The sequence below is a fragment of the Erinaceus europaeus genome, chromosome 12 (assembly GCF_950295315.1).
Source record: "Erinaceus europaeus chromosome 12, mEriEur2.1, whole genome shotgun sequence".
NCBI classification, from domain to species: Eukaryota; Metazoa; Chordata; class Mammalia; order Eulipotyphla; family Erinaceidae; genus Erinaceus; species Erinaceus europaeus.
Window position 1 is genome coordinate 536,228 of NC_080173.1, and position 14,980 is coordinate 551,207.

Genomic DNA, 14,980 nt, shown 5'->3' on the forward strand with positions numbered 1-14,980 from the left:
CTCTTATCCTATGGTTTTGTCAGTGTTTCCTTTTTATAAACTAAAAAAAAAGAAGTTGGTAAAAGAAAATGGGGCTCTGTTACACTGTTGATGGGAATGCAAATTAGAGCAGCCCCTGGGAAAACTGTATGGAGAATCTTTAAACCAATAAAATGGAATTTCCATGTGATCCAAGAATATCACTTACAGGCATTTGTCCAAAGGACATGAAGGCATGAATTCAAAGGGACACATGTACCCCTGTGTTCACAGTTGCTCTATCCACAATAGCGAGTGAGTAGAAACAGCCTAAATACTCATCAACAGATGACTGGATAAAGAATTTATGGGGTATATACACCACAATACTACTATACAGTACAACCAACCAACCAATGAAACAAACAAAAAACAATATTGTGTCTTTTGGGACAAAATGGATGGAACTGAGTGAGAGTGATTATGCTTAGTGAAACAGAGATGAAAGACAACTACTGAATAATTTCACTTATGTGGAATCTAGAGAATGAAACATACAAACTTGTAACAAAGCAAAATAAAAAACAAAAACAAGCCTAGAGTAAACACACAAGGACTTTGTGAGAACGTCCTGGTAATCTTGGGGGGCTCGGGGCACAGAACTTTGCTGGTGCATGTGGTGTGGAGATGTATACCACTGTGATCTTACAGTCTTGTAAACCACTACTAATCACAGATAAAAATGGATTGTAAAAAGAAAAATAAATAAAGGGGCTTCGGCGATAGTGCAGTGGGTTAAGTGCACATGGCGCAAAGTGCAGGGACCAGTGTGAGGATCCTGGTTTGAGCCCCCGGCTCCCCACCTGCAGGGGAGTTGATTCACAGGCGGTGAAGCAGGTCTGCAGGTGTCTGTCTTTCTCTCCCCCCTCTGTCTTCCCCTTCTCTCTTGATTTTTCTCTGTCCTAGCCAACAGTGAATGAGATCAACAACAACAATAATAACACAACAAGGCTACAACAACAAGGGCAACAAAGGGGAAAAAAATGGCCTCCAGGAGCAGTGGATTTATGGTGCAGGCACTGAGCCCCAGCAATAGCCCTGGAAGCAAAAAAGAAAGAAAGAAAGAGACCACAGTAAAAAAAAAAATCTGATTAAGTGTTTAGAATTGTACAATCATGATGATGTAATCAACAAGTCAGAGGGGAAAAAGTAGAGGGCAAGTGGTCTGACAATAACAGTGGTGATGATAATGAGATGTTAATGAAATATATGGAAGGAGAACCTATAAATGGAAAGGTCTTAAAGACATATCACCTGATTAACATGGGGATCTTACTGAATCTACTGCAAAAATTTCAGCATTAGTGAGAATTGGACATTTGAGCACTGATCATATGTTTGATAATACGAAGAAATAAGCTGCATGGAAGGTACATTGATATTTAAATTTCTTTTATTTTACACTCTGTAACTTTATTCCTAGTATAATTCACTAATATTTGCTTACAACTAAGTTGTCAGTTGTGTGTGATTTACAGTGGGAACCACACTGGTCTGAAATGTTCTTCCTTTTTGGTTGAGGCAGAAGAGCATTGCTTTGGACTATGCAGTGCCAGAGGGTGAACCCAAGGTCTTGTGCATAGTTCTGCACTCTACACTCTACTTGCTGAGCTACCTCCCTTATTTAGACTTAAAAAGATTTATTGATTGATTTCTATGAGACAGATAGGTAGAGAAGGAGAGGTAGAGAGAGAGGTACCAAGGCAAAGCATTGTCTCCCTTTGACATGTGGTACCAGGGGTTGAAATTGGGACCTCGGGCATGCAAGTTCTGTGTTCTGATGCTTAGCTATTTCCCCAGCTAAACACTTCTCTTTTTTCAAATTTAATTTGTAGTAGTGATTTATAAGGTTATAATGTAGTAGGGATATAGTCCCACACTCCTTCCACCACCAACAAACATTTCTTATCAACAAAACAATAAAATGGAAATATTTTAGAGACATTTAAATAAAGCAAGAATGTAAAGCAGTGTTTGTTTCCTGATAAATATTAATTTATGATGTATCTTTTAAAATTTTTTAAACTTTATTTAATTTGATAGAGACAGAGAAATTGAGAGGGAGGGGAAGATAGAGAAGAAGAGAGACAGAGAGCCACCAGCAGCCCTGCTTCACCACTTATGAAGCTTCCCTCCTGCAGGTGAGGACTGGGGACTCAAACCTGGGTCCTTGCGCACTACAGTGTGTGTGCTTAGCCAGGTGCACCACTGCCCGGATCCTGTGATCACCTTTGATCTCTTGTGATCATGAATAACTTCTGTGGTTGCCATTGGCTTCATGAACAAATGGACTTATCAACCACCTAATGAATGTTATAAATCTAAATTATGAGTCAGTCCACATGGAGAACTATTACACTGCACTATTTTGTTCTGTGTATTACCTCTTGATGGTTTGATAATGTTCAAAATTATAATTTTGAATATAAAAAGAAGTAATTATATATTTTAAGGTTTATTAAAGGCATTCTTTTTTTTTTTTTTTTTTACCAGAGCACTGCTAAGCTCTAGCTTATGGTGCTTCAGGGGATTGAACTTATGACTTTGGAGCCTCAGGCACAAGAGTCTCTGCATAACCATCATGCTATCTATGCCCTTCCTTCTCTTAAAAAGAGAATTGGGGGCACTGTGCCTCCTGGTGGCGGGAAGTGGCATTTTGGTAGTGTGTGAGGCACGTTGGCACATACTTTGGGGAGATGTGAAACTGTGCTCCTGAGACAACTACTGCCCTGTAAAACATTTCCACACTAAAGATTAAGACAACAAAAAGGAAAGGCTCCTTGCATAAATATGAATAATATCATATTCATATAAATATTAAGTGTGGGTTTTATTGCCATGATCTGGTACTAGAATTTCCTTAAAAATCATAAGAGTGGGAGGAGGGTAGTGTTATAGATGAAATAAGACTTTTCATTATTAAAGATGAGTTATGAGTCCATGGGGCATACCATTACATTGTTCTGCTTACTTTTACATGTGCTTAACTTTTTTTTTTCCTCTAGGGTTATCGCTGGGGGGTGGTGGTGGTGGGGGACCTCTGTGCCTGCACTACGAATCGACTGCTCCTAAAGGCTATTTTTTCCATTTTTGTTGCCCTTGCTGTTTATTGTTATTATTGTTGTCATTGCTGTAGTTGTTGTTGGATAGCACAGAGAGAAATGGAGAGAGGAGGGGAAGACAGAGAGGGGGAGAGAAAGACAGACACCTGCAGACCTGCTTCACCACTTGCGAAGCAGCACCCCCTGCAGAAGGGGAGCCGGGGCTTGAACTGGGATCCTTGAGCTAGTCCTTGCGCTTGGCGCCATGTGCGTTTAACCCGATGAGCTAACACCTGCCCCCATGTAGTTAACTTTTCATAAGTTAAAATGAAAAAAAAGAAAAAGGAACTCAGGAATTATTCCAGTTTTCTATGCAATTTAGGTATGAAACATCAACATTTCTATGCGGAGAAGAAAAATTCTGTAATCTTTCAGGAGGAAAAAAAGTCAGGAAAAAGAAAAGTTTGAAAGTACAATTGCATTCTGAAAGAACTGAGGTAAATAAGAACACAGCAATACTTATCTTAATTTCAGTTATTTTCCTTGACTCTCAAGCATTCCAGTCCATTTTAGCCCAAGCACTGAAATGTCAATATTCTTTCCTTCTTTCCTCTATGCCTCTGCTCCTTCTCCTCCTCCTCTTTTCCCCTTTCTCCTCCTCTTTTTTTTTGATTTTTAAAAAATTTAAAAAATATTTATTCCCTTTTGTAGACCTTGTTGTTTTTTGTTGTAGTTATTATTGTTGTTGTTATTGATGTTTTTATTGTTGGATAGGACATAGAGAAATGGAGATCAGAGGGGAAGACAGAGAGGGGGAGAGAGAGAAAGACACCTGCAGACTTGCTTCACCACTTGTGAAGCGACTCCCCTGCAGGTGGGGAGCCAGGGGCTCGAACTGGGATCCTTATGCCGGTCCTTGTGCTTTGTGCCACCTGTACTTAACCCGTTGTGGTACCGCCCGATTCCATCCTCTTTCTTTTTTATAAAATAACTAGACCAAGGAACCCTTTGAGAAAAACATTTGGGTGCTCCACTGCCCACCCCACCCCCCACCCTTTGAAAAAGTTTGCTCTCTACAGCCCCTCAGAGCCAATTTCTGTCATTCTTGTATGGTTTGAGAGTCTTCTCTCTAAACCCAATTTGCTCTTTAAGTCTAGGTCCTATAAAATTGAAGATGTCTATAACTGCAGTATCCATTTTTCTAAAGTGTTACACATCTACTCAGTCACTTGGCTCTTTACAATCATGTTTTTACTTGCAATGTTAAATAATTTCTCCAATCATTAATTCTCCAATCTGAATAACTTGGTTTTCCACCTTATTTTGTTCATAGTCAAAACCTTTATGTAGCCTAGATTCTGGCGGTCTTGTTTTCATTATGTCATATTTTCCTGGCTTTGTAAAATTTAATACTATATACACACAATTAATTAGGATATTAATATTAATTACATACTTAAGCTATGTATTAAATTTTTAGTGTACATAAACCTTAATTTGCTTACAAAAAGTAATTTTATATTACAAACACAGCTAGGGAAGAGCCTAGGTGTTTTTTATCTTTTAAGGCTTATCACCCAAGAATGCTGCTTTATCAACCTGTACCAACATTCTTTCATTTGGCTCTAGACTGCCTCCACTTCTGTGACATTTTCAAAGGTGACGAGTAAAAAGGAAAGCCTTTTGTGCAAGTTGGCAGATCGGCACAACATCCACAAGACTCTCTCACCCCTTCATCCATCTTCCTCAAATATTTGGTATTTAAATCATAATTCTTATTTTATTGCTAAAAGTTTGCATGCAGATTTAGGGTCTCTTTCCAGAATCATCCCTCCAACATAAATCATGACAAATCATTTTTTCAAATTAAGGCTTGTAAAATTAAGAGGATGGTAGATAGCTGAGAGCACTGCATATAGACTGGGAAGATACAGAATTGAGTCTAGATTGACCTCACATGTTAACTTACAATTTGCTTTGTATATCTGGATCTCAGCTTCCACATATGTATTTTACCAAAGCAAAGAACTTTTGGGATGGTGGGGACACTGGGGGGTTGTCTTTGGGGTTCTGGTACATGATGGTGGGAAAGGACCAAAGTTGGGGGGTCTGGGTATTCTGCAACACTTATCATGAGAAAGTGAGAAATTGAACGGTATATCCACACTGTGCTGAAAACCATTAACTCCCCAGTAAAGTGATAAAATGTGCAACCCTTAAAAAAAAAGATTAGTTTATCTACAAGTTAAGGAATGAGATGAATCAGCTTCTTAATTAATATGCTTTTTCTGACAGGCTATGGAATCTGGGATTCTTTGACTTTAAATAAATTAGAGCTTGCATTATAATTTCTGTAAAATTTGCGGTTGAGTAAGCACAGGAAAAACTGTACCACAGTCAGAGGATAGAAATCTTAAATACTTAAAACCAGATTACATTCTATTGTTCAGAGTAATATTGAAAATATACAAGGTGAAAATTCTATCTTGAAGGATAGTAACTATCACTTGGACAGTTTTCTAGGAAGGATTTTGATTGGATTGAGAGGTAGCTCATCAGGTAAGGCTGTGTCTTGCTGTCGATGCAGGTCAGGTTCGAGCCTTATCAACACAGGGGAGTGTCATGGCACCAAGGAAAGCTCCAATGCTTTGATGCTTTTCTTCTCTGTTTCTGTTTATCTAAATGAAAAAGTTGGCCCAGCAGTGGTGAAATAATGCATGTGTAGCAGTCCATCTCTGCCACAAACAAACAAACATGAAGGAATGGCTTTTATGGAGTAGTTAACTGGAGAATCTCTGACAACTGATAGGTCTGCTTCTTCTTCTAGCGTTTGCCCTTCTTCCGTAGCCAGTCAACAGCGTCAGGTTGAGCCTGATGTCAAGTTTCGAGACCTCCTTTGAATCTGGAGAGGTGGCAGTCGTTGACTATGTGGGTCATAGTCTGTCTGGAGCCGCAGGGGCAGTTCGGGTCGTCTCTGGCTCCCCAGCGATGGGACATAGCGGCGCACCGGCCATGGCCTGTTCGATACTGATATTCAAATGGAGTCCCCCCCCCCCCCCCCCGTTTTCTAATATGGTTGTTTCTTTGACAGGAAAAAGAAAGACACTTCTAGTCTTTATGAAACAATATATGATAATATACCTCTTGGACAGTTAAAGTTGCAGCAATTTAATGATAATGGTAAGTTCTAGAATTTTTTTACACAAATTTCCTGATTGTGTGGTCTTAAAGAATTGTTTTCAGTGGTTATTGTCTTTTTATTTACTCCTAGTAGTTTATAATATCAGCTAGTGACATGGTAAATGGCTGTAAGCAAGCATAAATACCTTTTGTTTTACTGGTAAGATATTTTGCTTATATTAAAATAACACATATACTTATTATAGTTCACATTTTTAAAGTATGTATATTTCCTCATAGTGAATAAATTGGTAAGCACTGGTTTTTACTGGGATTTAGCCCTTGGTACCTTTATATTAAGACCCGTTGTAGCTTTCATGTCTTGACACTGAGTTTTCTTTTATCTTGGACCTCTCTTTGACATATGTGGACTCATTTTGTGTATTTTTACTCAGAGTATTAGGCATCTTCCCTTCCATAGTTTTATTGCAATATAGTCGCACTTCTGTATAAGTTTGTTAATACTTGTCTAAGTTTACCTATAAGTATACATTTATGGCATACAACATAATAATCCTACTAATCAGTGTGTATGCTGTGAAATGACTACCAAAATAAGTTTAATTAATACCTTTTCATATATACAAAAGGAAATAAGCTTTTCTTGTAATGAGGACTCTCAGCATCTATTAGCAACTTTAAAATATACAATGCAGTAGTGCTAACATTTTTTTTATGAGAATGTTGGGGAATAGGATAATTATTCTTTTTAACTAATTATTTTGTTATGTGTGTTCAGCACTTCAGAAAGCCTGTACAATTTTTCGTAAAATTCGGAGAGGTAAAATTTATATAAATGATCTGCCAATGATCCATCACATCTTAAAGGTTCCTGTAAGTGATTCAGAAATGCGAATGGCCCTAAAGGTGATCGATATTGATGGTAAGCTTTATTTCAGATACCTGGAGCCTGTAAGCATGGCTATTAATTACATGTTGATCAGAGTCATTTTTAACGATAGGAAAATGAGAAGTCTGCTGCTAATCTTATGGGTTTTCCTTTGTAGGTGACTCTTTGTTTTTCTCTTGCAGCCTTGAGGATCCTTTCTTTATCCTTATTCCTTTCCAATCTAAGTATGACATGTCTTGGTGTCTTTAGGTCTGGGTTAATTCTGTTTGGGACCCTCTGGGCTTCTTGAATCTTTATGTCTTTGGTGTTGTCTAGACTAGAGAAATTTTCAGCTATTATGGCCTGGAGAACGCTTTCTTCCTCCCCTTCTCTTTCTTCCTCTGGTAAGCCAATAATGCGTATATTGTTTCTTTTGAAGTCATCCCATAGGACTCTGTTGTTGTTTTCAGCATCTCTTAATCTCTTTTTGAGATCTCTTACTTCTTTTTTAGTTGTCTCTAATTCATCCTCAATTTTGCTAATTCTGTCTTCAGCCTCATTGATTCTATTCTCTCTGCCCTCTACTGCTTTCTGGAGTTCATCTATTTTGTTGCCCTGCTGTGATACTGTTTTAGCTTGTTCAGCTAGTTGCCTTCTTAGCTCAGAGATTTCAGCTTTCAGCTCTCTAATAACCATGAGATAATTAGAATTTTCTTCCATATTCTCATTTGTTGTTCCTGCATTTCTGATTACAATTTTTTCAAATTCTTTACTCACTCCTGTTATTATTTCCTTAGCTAATGTTTGGATGTTGAACTCGTTGTTTTGTGCTTCACCCTCTGGAGGACTTTTAGCTGGACTCTTGTCCTGGTTCGAGTCTCCAATATTTTTTCTTGTTGTTTTAACCATTTTATATAAGTTAACAGTTTTTTCAATCCCTGAGTTGGAGTTCAGTGGTGTAAAAGCCTTTTTTTTTTTTTCCCCTGTAGGCTATGGGAGCCTGAGGGCTTTTAAACTATCAATAGGCTTCTTAGCTTAATCACTGACTCCTGACCAAGAGATAAAGCAGGGTGTGGCAGAGATAATCCAGTGGTTATGCAAAGAGACTTTCACAGCCCCTCAGCTATGCCACCGAGGTATAGGTCTTCTCCTGAGTTTCCCGGTTAGATCTCTGTGCCCTGGTGTCCCTCCCTGTTGCTGCTCCAGATTCTGAGGGTAGTAGCAATGGAGACTCAGAGTTGCACTTGGTGAGTCTCTGGGGAGTCCTTTCCTCCCTTCAGCTGTCCCCTTGTTGGTGGAGCAGACTGAAGGTGGTGTCTCCACTGACAAACTGTCGAACTGTTAGCAGTCACTTAATCTCTCCTTAGGCCCCTCTCTCCTCTCTGTCACCAGCCACGCGTGTTTGTACTCACGGGTGATTTACTGGGTTTCTGTGGTCATTCTAGTCCTGTCTTGTTTCGGTCCGGGTGGTCTCCTTTGGTATTCCTAGTTGATCCGGGAGAGGAGAGGAGAGGAGAGGAAGCGATCTGCTGCTCGTAGCTCCGCCTCCGGAAGTCCACGATAGGAAAATGAATCTTTACAATATGTTACAGAGGCCAGAGAAACAACTCATTGGGTAGGTTATGCGCCCTGTCACATGTGCTGCCCATGTTCAAGTCCTGCAAGCACATGGGCATGCTGTGGCACCAGGGGGAGTGCCGTGGCTGGTGTTGGTTCTGTCTTTCAATAAAAAATAAGATGGCGAGGGACAGAAAGATAGCTCACCTGGACAGTGTGCCTGCCTTAACATGCACGCAACCTGGGTTTGAGCCCTTCCTCTGTCTTTCTTTCTTTTTTTATTCTTTTTTATTTTTTTTCCCTTTTGTTGCCCTTTATCGTTGTCATTGTTATTATTGTTGTCGTTATTGCTGCTGTTGTTGGATAGGACAGAGAGAAATGGAGAGAGGAGGGGAAGACAGACAGACACCTGCAGACCTGCTTCACCGCCTGTGAAGCGACTCCCCTGCAGGTGGGGAGCCGGGGGCTCGAACCAGGATCCTTAAGCCGGTCCTTGCGCTTCTTACCATGTGCGCTTAACCTGCTGTGCCAGCATCCAACACACAGCTCCCTCTTCTGTCTATCTGAAGAAGTGAACCCAGAGTGGGGAAGTCCTGATGATGACAATAAATAAATAAATAAATAAATAAATAAGTAAATTATGGGAAAGAAAGGCTTAAATATGGTAATACTGGAGAGATACAGTGTAGTGGTTGTGTAAAATGTCTTTCATGTGTGAGGCATCAGAGGTTCTAGGTTCAATCCTCAGCATCACCATAAGCTGGACCTTAAAGGTGTTCAGGCAATATATATATAGTTGTTTATTACTTTTAATGATGCAATGTGTGTGAAAGAGACACAAGTCAGGAGAGGGTATGAGGTAAAAATTTCATTAGAAAAGTAATGGGATGGATTCGGGCGGTAGTGCAGTGGGTTAAGCGCAGGTGGCACAAAGCACAAGGACCAGTGGAAGGATTCCAGTTCGAGCCCTTGGCTCCCCACCTGCAGGGGGGTCACTTCATAGGCGGTGAAGCAGGTCTGCAGGTGTCTATCTTTCTCTTCCCCTTTCTGTCTTCCCCGCCTCTCTCCATTTCTCTCTGTCCTATTTAACAACGTCGACATCAATAACTACAACAATAAAACAAGGGCAACAAAAGGGAATAAACAAATATTAAAAAAAAGAAAATTAATGGGGTCCATAATCTCTCTAATGCTACTGATACAGGGACTTTACCATCTATCCTTTAAGGTAAAACCATAATATGTGGAAAATAGCATGTATTTTTTGTATCTAACTGCAAATATAAATATTGCAGTTTTGTACTATGTGCGCTTAACCTGGTGTGCCACCATCTGGCCCCCAAATATTGCAATTTTGAACAAAATAAAACTGAATGATCTCCATTCCTAGTTTATATCATTCTTTTTACTATTATAACATTATTTGCTACATAACTAAAATGTGTAAATATTTTTCTGGTAAGTTTTATTTTTTTTGCATCCTATATTTAATGCTGCTCTTGTATACTGGTTATGGTGTTCTAATAGCAGTTAATTTTATTTAATTTTCAAAATTGCATTTTTACCTATGTTCTTAGTTTGCTGATAAATTTGCTGATGGGCTATTTTCTTTCTGTTTCTGAAACCATTCTTTTAGCTAATGGGACACTGGATTTTTCAGATTATCTTAATGCTCTGAGTGCTGTTTGCCGTTTTATTCCTCAAGATCCAGGTAAAAAGGAGAGATTCCACAGCACTGCTTCACTGTTGGTGAAACTTCACCTTTCATACAGCCATACATGATGCTACCACATGGTGTCAGAGGCTTGAATTTGTGTTCTTACACATATTAAATTTTGTAACTAGTGAACTAGCTCCTGATCCTAACATTGCCAACTTTTTTTTTTTTTTTTTTGCCACCACAATTAATTATCACTGGGGCTCTGTGCCTTCCACTGCTCTGTGATTCCACTGTTCCCATTAGATGATGATGGTGGTCCTCCTCCCCATCTATGGAAAATGAGACTGGGGGCAGGGAGAGAAAGAGAAAGGTATAGTGGAAGAGAAAAAGGAGGAGAGAAACACAGTACCACTTCACCATTTGGGCAGTTGTAATGTTAGATAATTGTCTCTGATGTTTTTGATGAATACTTCCAAGGAAACAGTTGTTTGTATAGACTTTTGAGGTAACTTTGAGTTAGCTCAAATAGTCACAGATCTGGAAGTAGAGAGCCATCACAAGTCTAGTATTGACAGCTTTTAGGGACTAGGACTTTGAAGAAGCTTCACCAGTTCCCCTTTACTGACCTCTGATATCAGACTGCTGGTCTTCAGGGCTATCAGAAGCTCAGATGGGAAGATGGTGGAATATGGGAGGTTAGAATGTCACAATCTTTATTTTTCTTTTTTTATTTCCCAAGAAAAATGACTGACAATGAAATATGGTTTTAAAAAAGACTAAATTAATGTAAGCCAGCAGTTTATTCTCAGAGCTCTGAAAAAAACTTGATTCTGATACTATTCCAGTATTATACTATTATATACTATTCTGAATACTATTCTAGTATTCTCATTGGTTTTATGGGGACAAGGATTCTCAGAGATCCCTCCTCTGCCACTTATGCTTGCTTGAGCAATGACTACTAATTGAATAAATGAAAGCTCAGTTCTTTCACCGTGGCTGTGCTTAACTAATGATTTCTAGATTATTATGCTTATTGTATCTTAAATCTCAAGAAAATCTAGCCTCACTAAAAATGCTTTGTTCTCTGGCATTGATTATGGAAATTCTGGTTCCTCATGAAGGCAGATTAAGTGGTCTGAGGAGTAGTGACATTTAGAATTTAGATGCAGGTGTCAATTTAAGATTTAAGTCAATTACTCTAGGCAGGAAGAAATTCTCTTCATGAATATAAGTATTTTCCTCTCATCATGTTTTTATCCCATTCATTTTAAAAATCATTTTATTGAGGAAATGTTGATTTCATAAGACTATTGTCACAGAGGTACACTTCCACACATCCCCAGACTTTCATGTCTAAGGCTCTGAAGTCCCAACCTCAATCCCAGGCATCACTATAAGCCAGAGCTGAGCAGAGCTCTGATCTCTCTGTATCTTTCTCTTTTTATATCTTTCATTAAAATAAAATAAGTAAAACATAAAAAAGAAATTTTGTGTTTACACGCTTTCCTCTCATTTGTACTCTTTTCTAAATTACATGTAAAAGCAGTTAGTGATTTCCCTCAGCCTTGAGTTACATTACTTGACATTGGATAGACTATGCCAGTGGTCAGAGATGATTTCAGTTGTATATATTAGGTTAGGGTGTTCTAAGCCATAGTTTCTTTCTTTGTAACATAAGGTAACAGATTACTCTGTCCTAGGCATAGTGTGGTCAGATGAGATGCTCTGCAGCTTTTAGCCTAGTGAGTGTTCAATACATACCAGTTCTTATTGAGGAGATTACCTGAGTAGTTATAATGGCAAAAGTGAAAATTCACACTAGAAGTAAGTCCAGAGATGGGTAAATGCCCACTTAGAGAAGTTTTCAGCCAACACTGTGTCTATGCAAAGTTTTCCTCTTGGCAGTTATGACAAAATCAGCTCCTCAAAGAAAAGCACAATAACTTAGTTTGATTAAATTTTGCAGCATTCCAGGATACCTTGAAGATGTTCAGTGGGATAAAAAATGGGCGTGTTTTAGCTGATGAAGTGGCTGCTGCTTTGGAAAGCATGGATATTCCTGTAAACCTTGGAACTTTACAGGAAGTGATGAAATACACTCATATTGACAGTGAGCTATTTAAAATATATATGTAGATATATATATATATATATTTTTTTTAAAAAAAGTCAACCTTATGATCCAACTCATATATTTTTACTGGTTCTTGCCTTCTATACTCACATTGCTTATTTATATCTATGTTAGAAAAATGTAACATAATTTCTAAAATTGTTATATTTGATATGTTTATAAAAGCCTAAGAGAAAAATGGATTTTTATTTTCAGTAATCATTTCTTATCTTTGAGGAAAGGTGGTTTGTGAAGTGTCAAGGCCATTCCCTTTATAAGTTTTGGAACCTAAATTTCTTACATTTTCAGCTTTGTTTTTCCACCAGAGTTATCACTGGGGTCAATGCCTACACAACCCTACTGCTCCTCGTGGCTATTTGGTTTCCATTTCATATCTTCTTCCTTCCTCCTCCTCCTCCTCTTTCCCCTTTTCCTCCTTCTCTTTCCCCTCCTTCTCCTTCTCTTCTCCTCCTTTACATTATTGGGGTGGCAGAAGGAGAGAGATGCTGAAACACTGCTTCACCACTTGTGCAGTTTCCCCTAAGAACATTCCCAGGTGCTGGCTGGGGCTGCAACCTGTGTTCTTGGGCATGGCACCTTGTGCACCACCTGGGGAGCCACCTGCTGCTCCCCGTGTCATGCAGCTTTGAATACAGACATCTTCATATGCTTTCAGCTACTCTCTGCAGTTTATAGATTTAAATACTATGAACATCTTTCTTTAATTTTAATTTTTAATATATTTATTTTCCCTTTTGTTGCTCTTGTTGTTTTTCATTGTTGTTGTAGTTATTGTTGTTGTTATTGATGTCATTATTGTTAAGATAGGACAGAGAGAAATGGAGAGAGGAGGGGAAGACAGAGAGGGGGAGAGAGAGAGACACCTGCAGACCTGCTTCACCGCCTGTGAAGCGACTCCCCTGCAGGTGGGGAGTCGAGGGCTCCAACCGGGATCCTTCCGCCGGTCCTTGTGCTTTGCTCCACGTGTGCTTAACCCGCTGCGCTATCACTAGACTCCCACTATGAACATCTTTGTCATGTTTTGTACTACAAAGGATTAGGAAATGCCCTATCGTAATGAATACAGCAATTGTGGCTAATTGCTGTATCCACTTATCTAGTGAGTTAGTCACTTAATTTCTACTGTCTCTGGACCTGTGATAGTTGATTCAAAGATAAATAAATTACATTTGTTGTTCTGAAGGAGCACTTATTCTATTGTAGAAGGAGTTAAGTAAATAGAAATACATATATAAATATTATATAATATTTTATATAAAATATTATAAATATATGTTTATATAAAATTTATATTTATAAATATAACACTGCTATAGAATGAATATACATTGCAACACTGTTATCCCAAGATGAAGATTATTAAAAGTTATGGCTGGACTGAATCTTGAAGGATGCAAGAAGACTTTAGTGGCTTTGTCTATTTCTTCTGGCATCCACAGCAAAATAATAATATTACATGGTATGAGATAAGTTTTCTATAGAAAGAGACAAAAAGCATAATTTCCCACCCCTGTAACTCTGAGGTAATTCGAAATGGAAATTTAGACTCCACAATGAGCAAAGGAGGGAGGGTGAGCCATTGTAAAGCGTTCCCTGTCTGCTGAAGTTTGCTGAGCTCTGGTGAATGCAGCCACGCTGAAAGTGTTTCCATAGTCAAAGGCCCTGAGGGTAGTTCCTGGCTCACAGCCTACAGGTATTTGTGCCTTGCCAGCACTAGAGACCTGGAATGTGTACAGAACTGTCTACTTAGACGAAAGCCTCAGTCAAAATTCAGAGGTAACCCCTACCAGTGGCTACCTAGTGGTTACTGAGTATTCATTAAGCCTGAGCTTCTGGTTGATAAACAGATTCAGACACAGACTCCCTGACTCAGATCTCCACAGTGCATCAAACAATCAGAAGACATTGGAAATAAGCCACATTATTGGACCGATTTAGCAACTGAAACAAAACCCCACATTCAACAGAACTGCAAACCTGGTAAAGAGGACATCAAGACCATTGCACAGGGCTCCACCAGTAGGACAACAAAGAATAAAAGTAGTAGCAAGTAAAAGATGGAGGATAGGGTAGAGAAAATTTCAGGAAAATCCAACAAGGGAAAAAAGAATAAAAATTTAAGAGAGTCACAGGACAACACCAAGAGGAACAGAATTTTCATTATAAAGTTCCATGGAGAGGAATTGAAGAAAGGGTTAGTATTCTTATTTGAAGATACACTAGCCAAGAATTTCCTCTAAATAAAGGAGAGGAGTCTTCAGGTCCATAAAGTTCTAAGAGATATAAACAAAATAAGTCCAGACCCAAGCTCACCCAGGCCCATAATAGTTAGATAGTGAATTATAAAAGCAGCAAGAGAAAAGCAACTGTTTGCTTGTAAAGAAATATCCATAAGATATTCATCTGATTTCCTTTTATTTCCTTTTCTTCCTTCTTCCTTTTCTTTCTCTTCGCACCCCCCCACCCCCACCCCACCAAAGTTATCACTGGGGCTTGGTACCTGCATGATGAATCCACTGCTTTCAGTAGCTATTTTCTTCCTTTTGTTCTCTTTTGGA

General features: G+C 38.8%; 1 protein-coding gene across 1 annotated transcript in view; it reads left to right on the plus strand.

The window, feature by feature from the left end:
• The first annotated feature begins 3,194 nt into the window (after positions 1-3,194).
• EFCAB13 (EF-hand calcium binding domain 13) overlaps positions 3,195-14,980 on the plus strand; it is a 224,760-nt gene continuing 212,974 nt past the window's right edge. Inside the window, exons 1-6 of the mRNA XM_060202483.1 lie at positions 3,195-3,556; positions 4,689-4,816; positions 6,151-6,239; positions 6,979-7,122; positions 10,262-10,336; positions 12,255-12,398. Coding sequence (XP_060058466.1) covers positions 3,431-3,556; positions 4,689-4,816; positions 6,151-6,239; positions 6,979-7,122; positions 10,262-10,336; positions 12,255-12,398 — 706 coding nt within the window. The 5' untranslated portion in view covers positions 3,195-3,430. The remainder of the gene's footprint in view (positions 3,557-4,688; positions 4,817-6,150; positions 6,240-6,978; positions 7,123-10,261; positions 10,337-12,254; positions 12,399-14,980) is intronic.